Source organism: Pezoporus flaviventris, unplaced genomic scaffold, assembly GCF_033815535.1.
Source record: "Pezoporus flaviventris isolate CSIRO_AGI_PZ_B2104156 unplaced genomic scaffold, CSIRO_AGI_Pfla_v1 ptg000097l, whole genome shotgun sequence".
Lineage (NCBI taxonomy): Eukaryota > Metazoa > Chordata > Aves > Psittaciformes > Psittacidae > Pezoporus > Pezoporus flaviventris.
Window position 1 is genome coordinate 5,545,121 of NW_026892645.1, and position 23,762 is coordinate 5,568,882.

General features: G+C 41.9%; 1 protein-coding gene across 18 annotated transcripts in view; it reads left to right on the forward strand.

Moving 5' to 3' along the window:
* The window catches only part of FNBP1 (formin binding protein 1), a 92,501-nt gene that overhangs the window by 24,812 nt on the left and 43,927 nt on the right, over nucleotides 1-23,762 (forward strand). For 17 of the 18 annotated variants that reach the window (XM_061476968.1, XM_061476976.1, XM_061476969.1 and 14 more), the window contains exons 2-4: nucleotides 6,778-6,893; nucleotides 10,969-11,025; nucleotides 13,560-13,707. In XM_061476968.1, coding sequence (XP_061332952.1) covers nucleotides 6,778-6,893; nucleotides 10,969-11,025; nucleotides 13,560-13,707 — 321 coding nt within the window. Of the gene's footprint in view, nucleotides 1-3; nucleotides 31-6,777; nucleotides 6,894-10,968; nucleotides 11,026-13,559; nucleotides 13,708-23,762 lie in introns of those variants that run through there. The other variant, XM_061476967.1, reaches the window with a different exon arrangement.

Genomic DNA, 23,762 nt, shown 5'->3' on the forward strand with positions numbered 1-23,762 from the left:
CCTCTGTGTCTGTGCTGCATGAAGCAAAAGGTTAGTGTCCTGTATTCTATTTCATGCATAACATACTTTGCATGGTTAAACATGGATGGTTTAGTCGTCATTAACTGAGGATTTCGCTGACCATGGCCTACCAGTTTTGTGTGGGAAGTCATCTCTCATCAGTCGTGGCTGGGTCAGCAGAGGCTGAAGTGCTTTCCTTTTCCTGCTCGTCTCTGTTTTCTGGAAGGCTCTTGCAGTGGTCGGCTGTATTTCATGCATTTTATTTCATTATTAATTTGCCTGGAGACTTACCATTTGCATATAGCTTTATTGTAGGTCTCTGAGGATGGATGATCTGAGTTCTGTTGTGCTCTGCTAGCACTGGGGTGCCATATGGGACTTCACCAAGGCTGTGAAGGTCTCATCGTCTTGTTAATTATTCTTATAATTAGAAGTTGTTAAACCATGGAATCCAAAATTAGACTTTCAACACTGTGATGTATTCTTGATCTTCACTTTAATTCTTTTGCTTATGGAAATGGGTGAGAGTGTTAAAAAGAAAACCCCAGTAAGTGGGATGTGGGAGGAGAAGGTATGAACCAGAGGTAAAAATTAGCATTAAATTCCCTTGCTCCTACTTATGTTTTTAGGACAGTGGATAAACAAGTAATTTTGGGAGGAAACGGAATCAAACTCCCGGGAGAATGAGGCAGTAGAAAGTATCCAAATGTTCTCCACCTTTAAGTCATTGGACTTTTATTATGCTGCTGGATTAGAATGATAGCAGGAGTATGCTAAATATAAAGGCTTTGTTTTCCTTGTTATTAGCATCTGAATTTTTATCATGATCTTTCTTCATGACTTCTCTCTGTATTAGCATTCCTCATTTCACACTCCTGCACGTGTACCTGTGAAAACAGCAGGAAGGGTGACAGTGTGATGGTGACAGTTCAGCCTGGTTGCTGTAGGGTAAACAGTGCCATGTAAGTCTAATCTGAGCAGGTTTGACATGCTGATTAAAACTGCAGATTGAATTAGTGAAGTCTCCCAGCATCTAATGTTTTGTTCACACTAGAAACCAAGTAGAAATTCCAGGACTTCTGGCCCAGCTCTGTGGTGGAGCTGGAATCCACATCATCTGTCTGTCTGAAAAGCAGTTACTGAGCACAGGACGACAGTGACCCCGAGCGAGTGCTGTCTGGCTGCAGAAACTGAGGCTATAATTCAAGAGAAGAGTGAGGACACCCTCTTTATTTCAGTAATGTTAACACTGAAGCCCCTTGGTGGGAAATAAAGGTCCCATCCCCACTGAGGTCATTTAGATGTGAACCAGCCTTGTGTGGAACTATTTCACAATAAATGGGAACACCCTTGAAAGAGGAAGGAATCTCTCACTGAGCTGATCTTCAAAGGCCACACGAATAACACTTTCTTTATTGCTCAATAATTGCTTGTACTCCATGTTATGTGACTTAGAAATGGGAAGAAAGCTTTAGTGGCTCGGTTTCTTCTTCCCAAAATACTTTGCATAGCTGGGGGATGTGACTTCAGTAGAACAGTTAAGAAGTGAGGGGATTTGACAGCTTAAAGTAGCCGTTCAAATGAAGGAAAGCAAATGGGCAGCCCTATTTCCATTTTAAGCATTGTCAGTGTAACAAGCATGCAGCCCAGTTTCAGAAAGAATCCGTGAATGTGAGGTTATTTGGGCAACAGAAATGAAGCTGGAAACACGCTTTGCCTTGGAGATACAACTGCCAGAGCATTCTGGGTACCTGGATGGCCAATTCCCATTCAGGTTAATGACTAAAGTTCTTCTTTTGAGCCTCAGTTTTTGTGTGTACAGCCAAGAATGTGTTAAGCTTTGAACAAATGTGAAGACGCTGTTGCACATGACTTGTGGCAGAGGCTCTGCTTTCCCACCCATGTGAGGTCTGGTAGGTTCAAACTCCTCCATCACTTGCGGATGGCTTGAAGTGTTTGTACTGGCACGTGTTGCTCTCATTGGGAAGCCAGTGGAATCTGATGAAGAGGAGTAAGTTACAGCTGTATGAGCAGTTTAATTATGTGCACATCTTGATTGACAATCCAAAGTCTGTGCTGCTTAATCTGTTGATATTATAGGGATGTGAAAATGGGAGAACATGAGATTTGGCAGGTTGGAGGGCCAGAGGATGTAGGCAGTAATGTGAAGCTGTGGGAGTAGCCTGTGCGATACATGGCTTGTGGTCAGTGCTGTGTTTTGCTCAAGAGTGTTCTTAGTTCTTATTAAGCCAGCGTGTTGAGTCAGAGGTGAGTAGTAACTGCTCTTGAGCATGTTTTGGTGGTTGTTTTTCAGAGAAAACAGGTGCAAAGTGACCTTTTGTTTCCACCCCTCACTGTGGTCTGGTGGGAGCGTTCTCACTGAACACTCTGTCATGCTTCCTGTCTTGTTTTCTTGCTTTTCTTGAGGAATGCTAAAGCCTTGTGGAATTCATTGTTTCCTAATGTTATCCTTAATTGGCAGGGTGAGGAGGCTGCAAAAATGAACACAAGGAGAGTATGTATATTGGAATTGAAAAGCGAAACAGCAGCTCATGGAGGTTCTCGAGCCATCTCCCAGCCCATGACTAAACCCACATGACTCTGGTGGCACACTTTACCTGCTAAACCTGTATCTGTCACAGGCAGGGATGGCATGCTTTGAGCTGAAACAATGTGCAACTCTCATTAGACTACTCCTGGTTGTAGAGCCAAGTTCCTTCGGAGACAAGACAGCTCAAAAGCTGCACTCTTGCTTCTCTTTGGAAGTTAGGTGTTTCCCAGCCACCAGCTTTTCCTGGCTTCAGAGGGACACTAATTCCTTCATTGATCTCTGTTTGAAAATCCTCATTGAGTTTTACTGCTTGAGAATGAGAAGTTTCTCATTAAGTTAACCAAACTGTTAGCTAATTTCCTGATGACATTGCCCCCTTATGAGGTCTGTTTAATTATGGTGGAGAGCTTTTTCTTAAGCTACAAAATGATTTGAGTTTTTAGTGAAAACTGAAATGAAGCTTAGTACTGTTGTTTGGGAATCTTTTGGGTGGAGGTCATCTGTTATGGAGAAAGGTGAAAATATGAAGGATCCTAAAATTAGACCAGATTTGCCACAGAATAGTTAAGGCTTTTTAACTCTTGAGATGCCATGTGATAATGCATTTTTGTAATGAGCTTTGGAAATACTAAATCAATTTAAAGAAAAAAGCTTGTCATGTAGCTTGCACAGCTACCGGTTGGGCAGAGAAGAGATTCAGAGCAGCCCTGCGGGGAAGGACTTGGGGGTGTTGGTTGATGAGAAAATGAACATGAGCCGGCTTCAGTGTGCGCTTGCAGCCCAGAAAGCAACCGTATCCTGGGCTGCATCAAAAGGAGCATGACCAGCAGGTCGAAGGAGGTGATCCTGCCCCTCTGCTCTTGTGAGACCTCACCTGGAGCATTGTGTGCAGTTCTGGTGTCCTCAACATAAAACGGACGTGGAACTGTTGGAACAAGTCCAGAGGAGGCCACGAGGATGATCAGGGACTGGAGCACCTCCCATATGAAGACAGGCTGAGAAAGTTGGGGCTGTTCAGCCTGGAGAAGAGAAGCTGCGTGGAGACCTCATAGCAGCCTTGCAGTATCTGAAGGGGGGCCTATAGGGTTGCTGGGGAGGGATTCTTCATTAGGGACTGTAGTGACAGGACAAGGGGTAATGGGTTAAAACTGAAACAGGGGAAGTTTAGATTGGATATAAGGAGGAAATTCTTTCCTGTTAGGGTGGTGAGGCACTGGAATGGGTTGCCCAGGGAGGTTGTGAATGCTCCATCCCTGGCAGTGTTCAAGACCAGGTTGGACGAGGCCTTGGGTGATACGATTTAGCGTAAGGTGTCCCTGCCTGTGGCAGGGGGGTTAGAACTGGATGATCTTAAGGTCCTTTCCAACCCTAACTATTCTCTGATTCTATGATTTATACAGTTAAGGTTCTTCTGATTACAGCTTGAGGCAGGACAAGTGTCTCTGCTCACTTCATAAATAGAAAGTCAGCCTCTTCACGCTTTTGGTCTGCCTGACAGCCGCAGCCTTGAGCATTTGCCTTTGCACTGCCCATCATGGAGTTTTCTTTTGCCAAACTTGACATAGGGAGGCCACTGAAACACTCCAGCAGATCCATCTATGGGAGAACACACCAAACCGAGGCAGCTACCTGGAGCCATTTTCAGGTTTTTGTTCATACTCTGATCTAAATGATGCTCTGAGAACTGAGTCAGGGTGATGGGGATGGTGTGTGGGGGGAGGTTTGGACAAGCCACTGCTAAGATTGCCTTTCCAGGGTGAGCCTGCTCCATCTTTCTGTGGTCGGCAGTCTGAGTTGTCTGGAAAGGTAGGATCTCCTTGGAAGACATTCTTTCCTATCGGAAACCGTGACCTTTCCTCTTTAGATGGGGTTACAGCAGGACTTAAAGTTAGTTTCTTGCTACGAGTATGGTTTATCTGATGAAGGCGGTTTAATTTGCTTACAGGGATTAGGGAGTGGATTTCCCTCCCTGAGATTTCCCTTCTCAAAGGTGGGAGTGTGTGTGAACGCATGCAAACTTGTGAGTAATGGCCTGCCTCGTGGGGGACTGATTTTATATACCTATGCTTATGTTAAATAATGTAAATGGTTGGAAGAGCAGGGTGTGGGATAGCTGCAATACCTCCTTATCAGCAACTTTCATGAGGCCATGTTTGCACTGCTTTCTTGACGCCAGCATAATCTGAGAGAGGTAGAAGTGGTATGTTTGAAGGAGAGCAGAAGGTGCCTCTCTGCTGGCACAGACAGCACACAGTGTTCTCTCCTGATCTGAGCCCTCCAGGAAAGGACAGGTCCATGGTGTTCCTCTTATCATCTTTGTATTCTGCCCAGCTGTGAAATTGTCTGAAATAAGGATTTACCTATATGTAAATACGTACTGGCTTAGTTCACATCTTCCCTTTCTGCAGAATATGTGCATCCTCTTTTTGAGCTAATGACGTTATATGGGTTTAAGGGTGATTTCTATTGCTGGAAGTCAGGCTTTTGGGTAGTTCGAATATTTTCTTTTTTTGATCCAGTTACCCTTTTCCACTTTTTCTTAGTTCCTGGAGAAGTTCTTTACTATTTTTGGTAACTTTAGACTGTTGCCCTTCTGCTGTTCTGCCCCAAGTGCCTCTTTAATTGACTAAAACTGACATCATTTAAATTGAAGCCTGGTCTGGTTTGGCTGAATTGGGTTAAAGAGTACCTTATGCTAAACCAGAATAAACACTCAGATCCCCGAACCCTGTGTCCTATTCCATGCATATTACCTGCTGGTTTAGCTTGCTTCTTGCCAGGGTTTTGCAAATTTCCTTCTCTAACACAGTTTTTGTTTTGTCCCTTAACACACTTAAAGCAGTTTTGTTAGCAACCAGCAGCTTCTGTGCACACAGCTGCTCAGTACTGGAAGAATCTCTCCTGTTGCTGGTGTGACTTACCCTCAGAGCCAGATATGCTGCAGAGCACAAAGTGGTATTTGCTTAGAAGCAATATATTAATAAATTAGGCTTTGTAGTAGTTTTCTGTTACTTTTCCGTTCTGTTCATCTAAGGAAGTGGGTTTGCACGGCTTAGATAACATCCGATGATAGCTCTGCAGACTGCAAGTCACAAGACCAGACTTTGGGCAGACAGAAAGAAGCATCACTTCTGTCAGGAGCTTATGGCAGCAAAGCATCTGACCCAAATCTATTGGAGAATGTTGTAAACCGAGCCCTTGTACTGCAGATGTACGAGCTCATTCTGTGTTTTCCCTATGAACTGTAATGCAAAAGGCTACCAGATAAGTCAGTCTGATATTAAAGGCCTTGTTTATGCTATGTTTCTGTCAGGAAGAGTATTCAGTGTATCAGTTGAAAAACTACTTCTCAAGTGTTGTAGAAACTCCAACTTCTGAAATGACATGTGGGTTGGATGGTTATGGAATCTTGAGTTGTTATTGAAGTAACCAAATCATAAGGAAGAAAGTAATTTTGGGTTAAATCTGCAGATTGAGATAAGCTGGCTTGGGTAATTAATTTGGATTTAGAGTTGCTTAATTTCTCTTGGCATTCGCAAATCCCAGACTGACTTGTGGAATGTTCTTGGTTGAAAAAGGTTTTATTGGAAACATGTGTGACCGTTTCTGAGGGCAACAATATTTGAAGAACAAAGCAGCATCTGTATAATAATGGCGGGAGACAGGCAAACTCGCTGTAAACATCGCTAATGTCATTTTTGTGGCATCATTTGTTAGCATGTCTTCTGTTTTAGAACAAATCAGGCTATAAAAAGTCTGTAAAAGGATTGTTAGCTGTTCTGAATATTTTAAATATATAACATGCACAGAGCTGGAGTCCAAATCTGTATCTTTTTCAGGCAAAAATCAGAATTATTAGCTAGTAGAAGAAGCCAAATTCATGGGACTTCTGTCAGCTCTTCAGAGTAAAGCAAAATACTGGCAGGAACATTTATCCTTATCCTTTGTTGATGTATGTCTTTGTATTAGAAGATTGTGTTCAGTCAAGTTGCCAGGACTTCTGAAATGAAACTGATTCAGAAATGAGGAATGAAGAATGTTACTGAGTGGGTTTCATGTTAAAAGACAGGTTTCTGTTGATTAAAAACCTATGTTGCCACAGAAATGTCCGTCTGTGGTAATGGAAAATATTAATAACACTTTCTTTGGTGATCTGTCCTTCAGAAATTATTTTTAGTTATCTCTGTGTGCAACGAGACTAAACTATTTTGTTTGATTCATTGCAGGACCAGTTTGACAACTTAGAAAAACACACGCAGTGGGGTATTGATGTGCTGGAAAAGTTCATCAAGTTTGTGAAAGAAAGAACAGAGATTGAACTCAGCTATGCAAAGCAGCTTAGGTAAGTTGAGATGTAAAGTTTGGGACTTGAAATTGCATCTCTTCAGAGCCTGTAATCATCTGTAAGTTTGCTATTTCAGTGGGGGCAGTTTGGTTTATAATAATGGCTTTTAGCTATTAGCCTTAATTTAGAGAATGGAAAGCTAAAGTTAAGATGCTGTTTTGTTATCTCAGCTAAAAATCATATGCTTTGCAACAAGAAAGGTTATTTAGGTGACTGAGTAGCATACTAGGATTTACTCACAAGTTCTGCATGATTAATGGCTCAGGCATTGAGGATAGCATTGTAATGTTTTCCATGAAATTAGGACTGCTGTGTGTAAGTGCTGCAGGCTTTGAGAATTCAAAAGTATAATGATCATTTGTTGGAAGGCAACGTTTAGGGTTTCTTTTCAAAAGACAGGCTCTTCTAATGCATGTTGGAGAAACTGCAGGTCAGAAAGTCAGTCTGAGGTCTTGGAAACTTATCCATGTAGTCAGCCAGGTCGCAGCCTGAGGTTTGAATTTTGACTTCTGTAATCTTGCCACTGTTCTTGCAATGTGTTTCCTGAGCAGAGATCCTGTGAATTTATGTCAAGGAGCCAAATTACTGGAAATTCCTGCTGCATGCTTTCTAGGTGTCTGGTTTGTCTATCAGGTTGTAGGTAGAGGAGATCTTATGTGAACCAGATCCATAGAACACATTCCCAGAAGTCGGATCCAGTGTAACTGGGTAAGGGGTACCAAGAACTCTCCCACAAGGAGAGCTCTTACCCTGCTTTTCCCAGTAGGGTAAAAGAAATGAGAGGTAATCTGAGAGGTTAGAAGGGAGTACAGCACACAGGCAGCCCTGCTGCTGCCAGAAGCTGTGGTTGCAATATTGTCGGCAGCCACTAGTGTCCACGGTGATAAACTGGCTGTAGTGGAGCTAACTGAGGAGGGGAGTACAGGACTTATCCTTCCTAACCCCTCCAGTAAATCCATACCTTTTTTTTTTCGTAATGCCTTTTTAATGATGATAATGCATATTAGTGATCCTTCTATCTTGTCTGTATTTACAGAGATTGAGAGCTGAGGTTCTAGCTGATTTTAAGGTCCTTTCCAACCGTAACTATTCTAGGATTCTATAGCCTTAGGTGGCATGGTTTAGTGGGCGGTGTCCCTGCCCATGGTAGAGGGGTTGGAACTAGATGATCTTAAGGTCCTTTCCAACCCTAACTATTCTGTGATTCTATATATATCTAAACCACGGTGTCTATAAGAAAGACAAATCGCCCAGAGTTTTTGATGCTTGTGTAAGAATGGATATGAGATGCACAATAGTCTGTTATTTACAAGCAGCTCATAGTTGATAACGCCCTGCCTTTATGATTATGTGCTTTCTCAGGGGAATGCCACAAGGATTCCCCAGGGTTTCTGCTATAGACAGGCAGGAAATAGAAGATGACTTGTGCAGGAACAAATTGCTCACATCCTATGGAGATGAGATTGAATTACAGAGGCAAAATAAGCTGGAAGAAAGAGAATATGACTGGACTGGGAAGTGCCAGCAAGTATCTGTGGGAGGAGGCCTGTTCAGGAAGAATCACACACTATACTCACTGAATTTCTTAGGGTTGACAAATCTCAGGTGTAAAGAGCATAGTTATGAAAGTAAGCACTCAAAACAATGGTTTTTACCTGATAGCTGTACCTAGGCCTGTCTAGAAACTCTGAACTCCCGATTTTTATTTCTTATTCAGTCCTAGACTTCCAAACCAAACTTGGTTGGTTTGTTTCTCCTCTCTATATTTTTAATTCCCCACACATAGCTGCATTTGTCACCACCCAAGGTATGATTTGATGTTAAATAATTCATCCCTGGAGAGCTCTTAAGCCCAGTGCTGTTTGGAGTCAACGAAGAAGCTAGAAGTATAAAAGGAAAGAACAAAAATGTAGACCTGTCAAATTTTGAGATAAAACAGTGCTGGACATTAAAAACAAAAATATCATGCATCTGCTTTTGATAAGTGTCCTCAAGCCTGGTGCAAACCTTTCTTGTATGGCATCTGTTTGGTGTCAAAGGGGTGCAGCATATCACAGCATGTCATAACATGCAGACATATTATTATTAAAAAGGATAAGACTAAGTCCATAGGAATATCTTGTGTTATTTACAGTGTAAGTAAAGCTGCTGAACTTTATTTTCTTCTGTGAAACTTGTGTTTGGTGTCTGGGCTTCCTAAGTAGCTGTTCTTCCTGTCTGCATCTCCACCTGATCATCTGCTGAAGTTTAGTTGGCTTCCAATTAAAGGTGTTTTGTTCCACAGATATATATGCAGTATTGACTTTTGAAAGTCTTGAGTTAGATCTATATTATTACATGATGCATCAAATTTACCTGATTACAGTGGAAGAAACTCCCAGGTATCCCATCCCTTATGCATTGTGCCTGCTGCTCTATCATGTCTTGCTTGTACCATTTGCAATCAGCCCTGGTTGTGATGGATAGATAGCCTTGAGGAAGATGTGTTGGGAAAAGAATGTGTAAGATATCAGGATAATCTGAGAATCAGGAACCTCTGATGGATGAGAAATGATAGACAAAGAGCAAGATGTCAAAGAAATAATACAGTTGCTTAGATATAAGGGAATAAAGGGGGGAATTGACAAACTCGTATATATAGACTCTATGTCTTACGTTTTACAAAGTACTTGGAAAATAATAATGTTTCACCCAGATACCAATTCTTGTTGCTTTGAGGGTATTTTTTTCTGTGAAATCATTCTGATTTGTTTTGCCCCATTTCTATCCCTTTAAAGAGTCACAAGATGACAGTAGCTGTGTCTGTCAGAATTAATTGGGCAGCATGGCAGTGCAGGGAGATGAGCCTTTTGAGTGTGTGTGAAAATGCAGTATTAGTGTAGTCTGTGCCTTTTTTTTTTTAGTGTTTTTTCCTTTCCTCTGGAAGCAAGTGTATTGAGGGAGGCATTCCCATGGCATATGAAGACTGCTGTAAGACTTAATGTAATCATGCAGAACAGTTTGCAGAGTTCTTCCCATGCTGGTATTGTTTTGTTGAAGCCTCTGTGCGTTAAACTAGAGTCGGATCTGTTGTTTCAGAGGATGCTCTTTTCAGAGAAGGCAGGGAGTGGAAAGGAGATGCTCATTTGGATCCCTTCCAGTAGGGATGCTTAAATGTTTAGAAAGGCATGTTTGTGTAAATCTGCCAGTGTTCTGGCTACTGCTGTTTGGGCAGATGCTCCTTAATTCCTTAAGGAGCACAAAAGGAGCAAGAAATGGGAGACAGGACCCTGTAGTTCTCCAGTTTAGGGAGTGGGTTACACCTCTGATAAAAGCAGTTTCTTTCTGACTGGATGCATTCTGGGAGTCCTCCAAAGAGTTCGGCACAGGCAGGGCAATGAAACTCGGTCGTCCTCTGGAGGATTCCATCAATACCACTTGTATGTTGCTATTAATTGCTGAAGCAGCCTATAAATATAACAAGAGATGCAATCATCTGTGCTAATTGTGATAATCAAATTGCATGTTTCTCCCAGTATCAGTTGATGATCATAAAATGATCCCTCTTTCGTCATCTCAGCTTCCCACGGGTTTATGAAGGTTGTTCCTTTCTTTGGAAGCATCCTGTTAAAAATGGGCAGATTTGACTGGCCATGAGTGTCACCTCCTGCTGCAAATCACACTAATGGGCTGGCTGACCTTGGGATATGGAGGAGCACCTTCTGCTGGGTGGAGTTTGTAAAGCATGTCTGTGTAGCTAAGGACCAGTGTTTTCTCTGGAAAGGGTCTCTCCTTTAGATGAGGTGAAGGAGACTTGTGCATCAGCAGTACCAGAACTTGGGTGTATCATTTTCATGACCTTAATTTAGGAACTTGGGTTCAGAATCTGCTGCTTTTTGCAGTTAGAGACCGAAGCACTGTGTGGCCCGTTAAGTGCTACAGCAACACAAAGCCTAATTACAATCATTGTTCTGAAAAGGTGTCTAGTCACTGCCAGTAAAAACTGCAGCCCCGCAGCATGTGTGTGAATGCTCCCAGTTAATTTAAAGGAGATATAAAATGTAATTTTTCATGCTTGTATTTTTCATTTTAGGAATCTTTCGAAGAAATATCAACCCAAAAAGAACTCCAAAGAGGAGGAGGAATACAGGTATGGTCATGATCCACTGCTGGGTGAGCATGTGTTGATGGAGGAAGGGGAAAAGTTTGGGTTACCAACTAGTATTTGGCTTGTAAAGCAAAGACTTTAAAGTCAAGTATAAGAGTATAGAAATCATAGATGCAGGCTTATATGGTAGATACTAAGGAGTGGATTTTTAGTTTGGGTTTGTTCTGTAACTACTCAGTTCGCTTTATAATGCTATGGCTTCTGGATGCCTGGTTTAGTTTCTTTTTGCTTTATTTTTTTCTATTTACCTTAGTAACTTTGTCAGCCTGTATGACCCTGGCTCTTTGAAGTGAACGACCAAACTCTTTACTTTCAGCAGGAACAGCAGCAGTTGTTAATTTTAGCATGAAACTCAAGAAGTCTGTATAAGTATTACATTACTCAAATGGCTGACAATGCAGATTAGTAATTTACTAAAGGGATAATGTTATACCACCATGGAGAAACCAGTGGTTCTTGGGGAGTAAGATGAAGCGGGTGGTTTATACTCGCACCATCCTGGGATGGATCGATGCAGGACTTGCTGCAGTTGAAGGGTGCTGCATGGCCTCAGCTGTCTGCTGTAGATTCATGTATTCAGAGACACTCTCCCTGGTGCCAGTGGGCTGATGTGCTCACAGATAGTGACTGTGGCATCAAAGCTCAGCTCCTTCACTGGGCAACACTATGGACATGGATACAAGGCGTGATAGACCCCATGTTGCCAAGACCATTCCGACCTTTGAGGAGAATAAGGATACTCATCAGAGAGCACTTTCCAGAGAATGAGCTTTCCAACAGACTATGTCTGGTTATAAACCAGAGCAAGAACTCAGGAAAAAAGAGAGCTCCCTGAAGTTCCTCAGTATCAGTGTTTTGTAATGCATCAGCTCTGAATTAAGGCTTTCCAAGTCCAAGCCTGCAGCCTTGTGTTGCATGAGGCAGCTCTGCCTCTGGAGAGCCCAGCAGCAGACTCAAACCCTTGACCTTGACATTTGAAACATTGCAAATGACTTTGGATATGGGTCCAACTGTATGATTATATTAATTGAGATTTTGGGGTCAGCCCCCCAAGCTGCTGTATAGAGCTCCTCTAGTAGCTCATATTAACAGAGATAACGGCCCTTTCATTCTCCTTTTATTTTTAGTAACACTGTTTGGGAATGGGTTATTTATGCTATTGTTTCCTGAGATACTGATGTTTACACAAGGAAGGTTATGTTCCCAGCACATCAGCTGTTTTGGTCTGTACCTGGGGTTAGGAATAAATCTGCCCTTGGGTAGTTCTACCGTAAATGGGTATTTTGAGTTTGCTACAACAATTTTTGAGACATCCTTCATTGCTGGAGAAGGGTACTGGAGTTAAGTGATTCATATGATGTGGCACAGAAGATCCTGTGTATCCTTTGCCCTTTTAAGTATCATGTTTACCTCCGTATAGCTTCCTCATGTCTCTAAACAATGTCTGGGCTTTGTCACGCAACCTTTGGGTGCCTTGGACACTGCTTTGAGAAAGCCCCTATAGAAATTACCAGTGCTCAAGCCTATTGCCACACTGTAGTTCTCTGGCTTTGATCTTTGTCTTTTGCAATGGGGATTTCTTTCAAGGCACCACAGTTTGACTGTGCAAGTGTCTGCTTCTACTGGACTATAGTTCTCAGTCTCTCCTGGTGTTTTTTTTTATCCCTACTTGTACAACTCCCATCTTTAAATCTCTCCCTCTTTGCTTTGCTTTTCACCTTCAGGTGATGCTGTCAGTGCAGACCACTACCATTTAATAGGGTTGGTTTTATTATGTACAAGTGCAGTGCTTCAGAGCTGCTGTTCTCCAGCTGACCAGCACAGCCAGCTGAGATATTTAAATGCGGCTCTGTTGGTGCTGTGCTGAATATGCTGGTGACATAATCTGCTGTTTTGAAATTGTGTGCACAGATGTTCATTTCTTCCTCTTAACACATGGAATGTTGTATGGGAGATTATTTTATATGAAAAATAAACCTTGTGATGGAAGGTACTAAAAACAGGGGTTGACATTGAACACCTGGTGAATAAACTTGGCATTTGAAAGCTTTATAAACTATAGCTGATTTAAATCCAATTTGCAGTATCAAAAGCCTTCTTTTCTGCTCTATGCTAGCCAAATAGTTGGATGCTCAGCCAGAATTTTGCCAGGTAGGTTACAGTGATGACTGTGCACTGAATTGTAAGACTTGAAAGAGCATAAGTAGAGATGGTTGTGAAATAAGGATGAGAATAGTGAAGTTCCAGAGCTGTGCTAATGAAAAGCCTTGCACTTTAAAACTGTGGTATTGTAAAAGCTAATATCAAACTATCTAAATCAAGATAGATTTATCAGACAGCTGTCAGTGTGTGCCATAGGCTTGTGTTTGAGAACTTCCTTCAAGTGAATCTGTGCTAATTCATACTCAGTCTCATGAAGCAATACTAACTGCTGAAAAAGGATTCAGCCTCCCCTTGCAGTGTGTCTTTCTGAAAAGAAAGGGACTAAAAGCAAAATGTATTTTTGTCCTCTGCAGGTACACATCAGCTAGAGCCTTCCTAGCCACTTTAAATGAAATGAATGACTATGCTGGACAGCATGAGGTCATCTCAGAGAACATGACCTCTCTTATCACTGGAGAGCTAACCCGCTATGTGCAGGAGCTGAAGCAAGAGAGGAAATCGGTAACGGATCGGTTTTTATTATTCATAATAATTGCTATTTGAGACAGATAATTAGTGGTAGGGGATTTCAATGTTAAGCAAAATGTATTTGTAGTTCATTAAACATGAGCTTTGCTAATGAACTGAGCATTAAAAAAGTGGGTTACGTGCCATGGCCATGTCACTGAACCATTTGAATCCAACGTTATAAAATGGGACAGCAATGCCTTCAGGAGAATCCCTGCTAAATAAGGTCAGAGGCCCATCTGTGCTTAAGGCTCTGTTAGCCAAAAGCTTGCTTAGGAAAGAGTCCGGCAGCTCTGTGTAAAGCCTGAAATAAACAGAGAAACTACGACTGAGACAAACTGAACGAATTATTAAGTTCTTGAGTCACATTTTCCTGCTTCTCAGCCAGATCTAATTTATCAGAGCTTCCTAAACAGTGATTCTAATGAGAAATATGGGGTCTGTTGTGTTCTGTGATGTTGGGGAATCTGGTTTTCAACCTGTTGTCCTTCAGGAAGAGTAGATTTAGGATCTTTGTGATAGTACTCTTATTCTAGTTCATTTTAGGAACCTATGTGCCTGCTACAGTAAATGTTCAAAGCTGATTAATTTGCATGTCACTAGCTCTAAAAGACATACAGTTGAGATATGATTTTCTTTCCTTGCCTTGAACCCTTTTATACCTGGGATGAGTGGGCATAAAATAGTGATTCTAAGCTTTAATGTTACAAATACTCATAATGCAGGTATAAAATGATAAAGCAAAGTGCAACGAGGTGATGGAGCATCAGGGCACTGTATTTGATTTCCAAATGGTTGGTCCCTATGGGAAGTACAGAAGTACTCATGCTCAGGCCAGCAGAACTTAAGCTTTTGTAACTAGTTAAGCTTGTTGAAGTGCTGTGCAGGACCAGAGTCCTGGAAGTTACTATCTTTTCCTGAGTATGATATTAGGATGGTAAGTCTGTCATCAACAGAGCAATAGAATATATAGACACACCTTTAATTTGTAGAATGGTGTGTAATCTTTCTGGGACATAATTTGGCAGCAACATAAAAGGATGTTTTTACATATGGCTGTGATGAGAATGTTTTCTTAGTCACATCTATGACCTTTTAACTCAGCATGGACTCTGTACAATAAGCAAAACAAAAAGAAACATTCTAGTCTGGCATTTTTCTGTCACTTGTAATATTTTTACCTAATTTTTCAATTACATGGGTGTATAAGGTGATTGAATTACCTGTTAGCAAGTCCTCTTTTATTGTAGTTCAGATGTCAATCTTGTAAAGAACATGAGTAGTAATGATTGCTTTTTGGTTTTTGTTTGTACACTGTTGTAGTAAGTGTGGCTCATAAGTAATGGGTGAATGACAGGAAAATTGTTTTAATATAGGTTGAGTGATAACAGCATGGGAACAGCAAAAACAAACCGACAGTGTATTACCTGCTGTTGCTGATAATTCTCCACCTTTAAAAGAAAACAGTTGTCACTCATGGTTGGTTGTTTTGCTCTTGTAACATGAATAGGAGCTTTATAAATTACAAACCCTTGTCTGATTCCTGTAGATGGCTCATTTATGAGCAAAATGGTGTTGAAAAGGAAACTGCTTCCTCCTTCAGGCATTTTTCATACCCAGCCTCTCACTTCATACTGTAGAACACAAATGCGTCAGTCATGCTGGGTCTGCAGGAGGGGAAGGTGGTGGCTGGGTAAATATCACACAGGGCTGATGTTTTGGCAAAACCTTTTATGACAGGAGCTGATGAATGGTTTGGTATTTCCAGCAATTTTGCTGGCAGAGTTCTTGTGCTTGCTGCTTGATCTGTCATCAGCTGTTGTTGTGTTACAAGTTCACAGACTCACGTAGGTTGGAAAAGACCTTTAAGATTGTGTACAGCCATTAACCTAACACTACCAAGTTCACCAAATTGCTGTAAGCTGTAAGAAAAGATGATCAGTTCTGGGGCTATGGTCACACACAGGAATTGGGAGAGCCACATTCTTGTCCACAGTCTTGTATGATTTGAATGAAGTCATTCAGGTGTACAGATACCTGTAAAATGGTACAAACTTACAGTGATTTCAGTGTAACTAACCTAGATAATCACCCTTGCTCTTTCTGTCGTAATTTCCCACCTGGAAGATGGAGATGATACACAGAGGTGTCATAAGTATGAATGTGTGAAAGATGAACTCAAGTACAGCAGAAAGTGGTCAGGCGAATATATCGGAATTAAAAGCTGTTTCCAAAGGAAACCCCTTTGATATGCAACAGGAATTATGTATTTAGTAGTCATGAGGGACGAGGGTGGTGATTTAAACACGTGGGGGCTGATGCACGCCTGCATTACTCTGTTTTCATGCTCATTTAGCTCTGATTAAAGTGGAATTACACTAGCAGATTATTGGGGTTGCACAATAATAAATCACATTTCTTTGTTTTCCCTTGACAAGTACAAGCCTGTAGTGTGTAAGCAGCGCAGAACCTGGTAGTTCATGAAGCCTTGCAATGGTTTTATGCTAGATAAAATAACTTGGCATGCAGTTTTTATGTATGAAGTTAGGTGTACACCCTGCCTGCCTGCTCTTCATACACAAGCCTATGTGTGAGGAGAGCTCCTCATGCTGTTTCAGTTCTTTAGAGCTGTTTAATGAAGTGAAACTCTTCCTAGTACCGCTTCTCTCTTCAGCTTCTGGTATGCTCTTGATCTTAGTGTGTTCCTGCTCTCATATGAGTGATTCTCTTCTTCAGCCAGGATCTTGCTACCTGCTTCAAAGCTGAAATTTCAGTTCTATGCTACATGTGAAGGTCATGCCACATCCACCTTTCTTCTGAGGTTATTGAGGCCAGATGCATCCCCTTCAGTACACAAAGATCTCCATCACCAAGCCACTCCAGTGAGTTGGGGATTGTCTCTCGTAGTGGTTCAGGGAAAGAACTTGCTTCTGTGGTCGTTCTTCATGCCACCCAACTTCACCAAAACCTTGCTTCGGGGTGGCTGTGGAAGGTGTCAGGTTTGAGCTGGGGGCCATGCAGCATTACAAAATTTGGTCTTAATCTTGCTTGTCTGTGGCAAAGGAAAAGGAGATGATCTCAGGTATGTCAAGAGGGGTGTTTGGGCTTTACTTCATGAGCATTAACAGATAATACATTTGCAGTTTGCAAATGTACTGACAAGTTGTTCTTCTCCCACCCACTGCAGCTGTTGATGGTTGTGGTGATAGCTTTGAAGCAGACCAGTTCTTTTCTACAGGAGGGAAAGATACCAGCATTTTGATTGCTCATCTGGGGGAGTCTGCTGCTCCACATTGCTGCGGCTGCTGAGTTACTCAGCATGCTTTGTTCTATTAAAAAATCAATATTAAAATAACCTAGACGCTACGCAGGTTTAAAACCCTTTCTTTAGGTGGTACTTACCTGAGCAAACACAGAGCCAGTGCTGCGCAAGCATTCAGAATTCCCTTTTTGGTCTTAAAGTCTCGCAGGAATTAACTTGGTTTAGGTATCCTCTCAGTGCTGTAGTTTATCTGAATAGGAATTCTAGGATTAATTCCTGGGGCAGTTCTGATTTAGATCTGTGGTCACAAACTAAGTCTGACTCATGGTCTCCTCTGGCAGCAGCTGCTCGGTGTAGCTGTTGCTCATGTCAGCTTTGCTAAAAATGTCTTTGGGAGTCATGAACTATCCCTCTTATTACCAGCGCTGCTTTCACCTCTACCTACACCTCCCGTTGGGGATAGGCTGGCTCCATACAATCGAGCATGAAAGTGAAGTACAAGCCAAGAGCTTTGCTGCAGACTGGACTGGTGCAGCACTGAAATTCTGTGGTTGGGAGAGAATTTACCTGATGTCAATACATTCCATTTTGCGTCGGGATAGAAGGCGAACAGGGAATGAATGCATCCTTATGGGTCTGGTTCTTTATGGTGGAGTGTGTGCACCCTCCCTGTGTGTATTCATGCAGGGGAGTACGTGTCAGAGAACTTTCTGTTTCTTGCAGGCTCTCAGGTGTTGATGAAAAGTCAGTAATTGGAGGAATTCTGCCACACTCATTCATTCTGAATAGCACCCTGTTCTGCAAACAGCCCTGTGGTTTCCAGCAGGATTTCTCACAGCATAATGTACCGTGCAAGCGTGGGGCAGGACGGCAGAATACGACCCTGTCAAGCACACAATGGGTTCTTCCCTGTTGGGTTTTGTGCCTCAAGGTCTCGGAGTGTGTGGAGCACAGCTGTGCTGCGTGCTGCAGAGGTACAAAGAGGTACTGCTGCCTTCCAGAAATGATGAACTAAAGGCAAAGTGGGAAGTAGCAAGAGGAAAAGAGAGACAAGGAAGGAAGTGATTTACCAAGCTTCAAGTTGAAACTGAGTTTTCCCCGGCTTTTGGTCTGTGAATAACCCAATTCTAGTTTACTGCTTCCTGAGTGGAGTTAGAAATACTTGGTTTTAACCTAAGTATAAGGCTATACAAATTAAACAAATAGTTATGTTGACAGGTAGAAGCTTTGCTATTTATGAGGAGCTGTTTATGAACAGAAAGAAAACTCCAGTGGACATTTATGGAATATTTATCTATTTGATAAATACAATGCACACGGATCCAAGTCTGTTTGTTCTTACAGGATATTTCAGCTGTATTTCATGAAGTCCGATTGTACTCATAGAGTGTTATGTAGCAGCTATAAGAAATGAAGGAATGCAGAAAACTGGTTAGGAAAGATCATAATAAATTCTGTGTATTCTAATTGAGTGTTTCCTGGTTTTCCCCAAACTGTGGTACAGGTTTAATGAAACCATGTTAAATATTTGTACATATCATCTAACTGTGCAGTGAAGGACTGTGCTGAGATGGAAAAAGCAAGTGCTTATTGCAAAAGCTTCCAAAAAAAATCACATGGGAAACTAATACCAATATCCCATTCAGCTGAAAAGGTATAATATGAACTTTGGGTTTAGCAGGGTTAAAGTTGAGACCACTGGGCTTAGTATCCTGCTGTTCCCAGTTTTGAATGGGTGCATTGAACTATGAAGTAACAGTTCAAATAAATAAATCGGCTTCTGTTTACTCCATGCAGGATTCTGATTGGGAACCAGGATATGGTTGCAAACAAATGGAGTTACATTTTCTGCATATTAGCCTGAATATTGCACTGCAGAGCAACAGCCTGTGGGAGGGATGAGATGAGAGATGTAGTTTATGGACAGTAACATTTCCTGCTCAGTGCCTGACTGTGAAGTGCCTGAGGGTGAGAGGGGTTGAGCATGGCCACATGTATTTTCCCCTTTGTGCTCTATCCAGCCAGCCACAAATGTTGATGTAAAATGAACGAGCAGCAAGAAAGCTGTGCTTGTAGAGCATACCTTAAGCATGTGTGAATGCTGTTTGTCCAGGGCCAGATGTAAATGGTACATGTGAGCATGTTCAGCTGTCATTTTAGTTAATAACATTCAATATTTTATACATCTGGTGCCAGGCTTAATACGTATGTGTGGGTATATATTTACGTGGAGGCTATAGGGAAACGGCTAAAAGGTTGCAGCAACTTAAACAAGAAATATTTCCTTGCCTGTTAGCTTCTACACTTCCTAGTTTTCTTATTGCTGCAAGAGTTATACAGGAATCATAGGCCATTTATATGGGGGGAAGAGACAGCCTGTTGAGGTGGTTGTGGATCAGTGGAAGAGAAGCTTTGTGACAAGACTTGGGAAGTAGAAGAGACGGAAGCTCAAGTAGCGTCAATTGTCAAGTTACTACAAATACTACTGTCACAGTGTCTTCCCGGTTTGTGCTAATCACTATTGTTCTGGTGTCACATCTTCTAGGAGGCATGGGCAGCTAGTTCTGGTTGTTTTGTGAGACTGATCTGGTCATTGTCTGAACCTGGTCTTTGTTTGGAATGCTCCATTTCGGGATAAGACTCAAGTCAAATGAACACCAGCTGTGAACAACATTCATGTAATCTGCTTCAGATTTGACCTAATCAATGAGTAGATGTGAACACTAAGTTCCTATGGAAGGCTGCAAAGGAGAGCAGGATTATCCTACAGTATGATGTGGTACTGATGAACATGTGTGAAGACCTGTGTTTCATGTCAACATTTGCAGGACTCTTATGCTACTCTTATTACAAATGAGAGCGATAAGACCTCACGAATATGTTGCTATTCTTGGAAACAAAGCTTTCTTCTGAGGAGACTGTTTCCTGTCTTTGCAGCCAGGAAAAGAACATCTGACAAGGCTTTTTGCAAATGGAGCTGAGAAAATCAAGGAGGAAAAGAAGTAATGTTCCCTAATTTCCGTCTCTGGTTTGCTTTATCGCTGGCCATTATTTTAGGAGTCACTTGTAACAAAAATGGAGATAGAGTTTGAATTGGAGGAGGAGGTAGTAGTTCCTGGGAGTGTGTTTATATTGACTATCAATGTGAGCTGAGAGTGACAGTTACAGAAGTCAAATTGTAACAGTTTTTTCACTGTGTTACGTGATCCAGTTTGAAAACAGAAATGAGAATGAAGCAGCCTTGTCATAGATCTCTTTTCTGAATGTTCTTAAATAGGATGTTGTCAAATGCAACATATGCTGTGCATAAAAACTGTATTTTTCTGACTAGTTATAATATAAACAGACTGTAGATGTGTAAGTCTCAAGTTTAACCATGTAATCAATTGCTCTTTACTTCCTTAAGAAAAACCAAGTCTGTCTTGTTTCAGCCTTTCTCAAACCAGTTCACATGGTCTGTTTTTGATTCAGCATTGAAGCAGCCTGGTTGTCATACTGGTAGTCTACTTGCTTCAGGTACTTCTTTTATTTAAAACTGCCCAGGAATTCCTCAGCAGAACTATTGGACTGTATTGTCCTTTAGGAGATGCTTTTAACTACATCTTGTTTTTCTATTGCTCCTCTAAAAGGTTAGAAAGATGAGAGACATATTCTAACAAGCTTTTATTTTCTGCTCCCAGAGCTGTGGGGCTGTGTTAAGTTTTGCAGAACTATCCCACTGCTGCTTACTGTAATGGTGTTGGCAGTGACAGGCGCTGGATTGTAGGTACCTCACTCGCTGCTCGCAGTGTTTTGATCAACACAAGTGAAATCAGAGCCGAACAAAAGTCAATGAGAGTTTTGTCTTTGACTGCACAGCAGCCAGGATTTCTTCCCAGCTGTTTCAAGCACAGCGTGGTAATGAGGGGAGCACACCCATTGGTATGGCTGGATTTAAAAGGGGAAAAACTCACACGTACAGTGGGTCTTTATGTGGATTTCCTGTTCTTCCTAAAACTTTTCTTCCTTTACTGTAGCTGAGTGTTCCTTGAGCTGGTAGGTTTTTAGAATATAATGCCCAGAGGCATCATAAAGCAACTTACTGCTGTGCTGAAAATCCCTCAACTCTTAACTTTCATAAGGCTGAAAGACATTTGCTGTTTAAGAAGATTGTAAAGGAAATGAGTTTGCGGAAGTTGAAGATAGTTACAGGGTCTGAGGAAACTGGAGGCTTCCTGTATGACTTTGAGCAGATCACTTAACCGTGCTGTCTCTATTTTCTTACCCATAAGATGGGGTACTGAAGAAATACAGGGAGTTGGAACATCCCACTTAGTTGCTTTATATACAAATGGATTTTCAGAAAGCAGAAATCCTGCTTTGGGGGCAATAGGTTTATAAAAGCAGAAGTGTTCTCAGTACATATTACATGTGTTATCATGTGTAGCTTTATCTCATAACAGGGATAGATATGGGCTAACACAATGAGAATGGGGGGCAATAAATTTAGGAACTAGTTGAACTAAAAAGGACAATATTGCACTGAAACCTCCAAATTGGGATGCACCTGTATTTATCAGACTGTCTCTTGGCATCAGTTCCTTGCTTTCACTATTTAATCTTCAGTAATGTCCATTTCACATCCCAGTGCTCCATTTCTGTAAAAGATCTTTTCTTTTACAAAAAGAGAGGGGAGGAAAAAGGAAAATATGGCAAAATCTGATGAAGATGCAGCTGCACTGCTCATGCTTTCTGCTTCTCTCATATGTACTTCCAGCAGCTTTTAGGGTTTATTTTACAGGGAAGACAAATTTGGAAATAAGAGAGCAAAATTAAAATTACATTATTAACTACAAAGTGGTTTAAAAATATGAGTTTGGGATAGTCCTGCTATCTGATATGGCTTTGATTCCAGGTTCATCCTTCATCCCATATTCAATTGTGCTGTTAAATTAACCTGACATGTTGTTTTACTGCAGTTTATGGGTCGCTGACAGTATTAGGTTCCATGCAGGCCTGCTGTTCCCAAATGAAGTCCCTTCCTACACTCCAGCAAAATCAGAGCCGGTGAAGAGGGGAGCACACAAACAAAAGCAGGGGGAGGCAGGAAATGCACTGTGAAGACAGCCAAGTCATTTTACTTGCAGCTTCACTGCTAAAAGACTTTCATGAATTCCATGCTCATTAGCAAAACAATGAAAAATGTAGTGTTAAATTACAGTTGGTTCTTGGGACTGGTGTTTGGTGTTCCTTGGGACTGGTTTCCTAAGCTCTAAGCCTGAAATGAGGAGTGTTTCAAAGCCCCCCGGCGAGGAAGACACGGGGTCTGTCGCATGCAGAGTTGAAAGGAAGTAGGGAGCTACAAAAGAACTGAAATAGATTTGGAGCCTTTCCCCACCGCCCCAGCAGTTTTACAGTTAGGTCTGTTTAAATTTAATGCTCTCATGTGGTGACTGAGTTCTTGGAGAAGCCAGAAAGGGGATGAGTTGCACAAGTACCATCTGGGTGTATGGCAAAAGGTGTCTGCGCCCAGCCGCAGCAGTGCCAGGCTGTGGGCTCCTGCACGCTCTCCCTCCTCAGTAGGCAGGAGCAGAGCCAGAGCTGAGCATGGCACGTGCCTGGAATTAAAAACATCACTGCCATTGTGCCTCTCTTCTCTGCTTTGTGCAGAGATAGACACTGTCCAGAAAGTTGAAGCTATAGAGTGCCTGTATCTTCAACTGTATGTGAGCATCCGTCCCTAACAGCCAGTGTTTGAGACTACATGCAGTAGTATCCAGAGGACACTGGGGGTGGGTGTCTGTTCTCGCAGGCAAGTTGAAGGTGGTTGTGATTTTTAAGGCAATACAAGTCTGTTGGGTGTGGTGTGACAGAGAACTGCAGGCTTGGGGCTTTTTGCTGATGTGCCTCATTGAGCCAGCTGGGAAATGTCACTGGAGTGTTTGCTCGGGAAACCTGCCTCTGATATGAAAGTACCAGGGGAATTTTTCCTCTGATAGGAAAAGTCTGTAATGGAAGATGCAGGAAACTGAGTACCTGCCAATTAGGAAGTGCTTGCAGGTACATTCCTTGTTTTGGCAGTTTGTGGCAGGCTGCTATTAAGTTGGAGCTGTTCTACCCTAGCAGACTGGTGATAATCATTTTGCTTAAGATACATCTATTGTCTGACTATATGTGGGTTTGAGAATGTGTGAATGCTACAATGTTCCAGTGGGATTATCTGGCAATATCTGACCTTAATTTTTCAAGTTTACTGCGTGAAGCCATACCTGTATTTGCATATAGCATCCTGATTGCCAGTAAATAATGAGACTTTCTGCTGTAGGCATCTCTCTTCTTCTTTGTAGTTTGTCTTAGTATTTATTTTACAAGGTGGTTTGTTAGGGGAGTAACCTATTCTAGAGGTCAGTTGGGGGCTGCATTAACATTCCTATTTAGAGCTGAGTCATTGACTTATGTGGCAATCTTGAATCGCTTACCCCAAGGAAGAGTGAGGCACATGGAAGATAGGGGTTAATATCTACTGCATACTAGATTCTCTGATGAAGAGCATGGTGTAAGGGCTAAAAACTGTTATTTAAACCAACAGCAATTAAGAGTCTTGCTCTAAAAAGCAAGTCAGGAGAAGTTCCTTGTCATTTATGATGGAACTGACATATATAGTGCACACATATGCACCCCCACTGTGTGGGGATAGGAGGGTTTGGGGGGGGGAATGGACGCCCCAGAGAATTGAGCACCTCTCAAGAGAAATGAGTAGCTGGCCTTGCATGTGCAGCCAGTGATGAGGAAGAAGAAGGTTTTATGT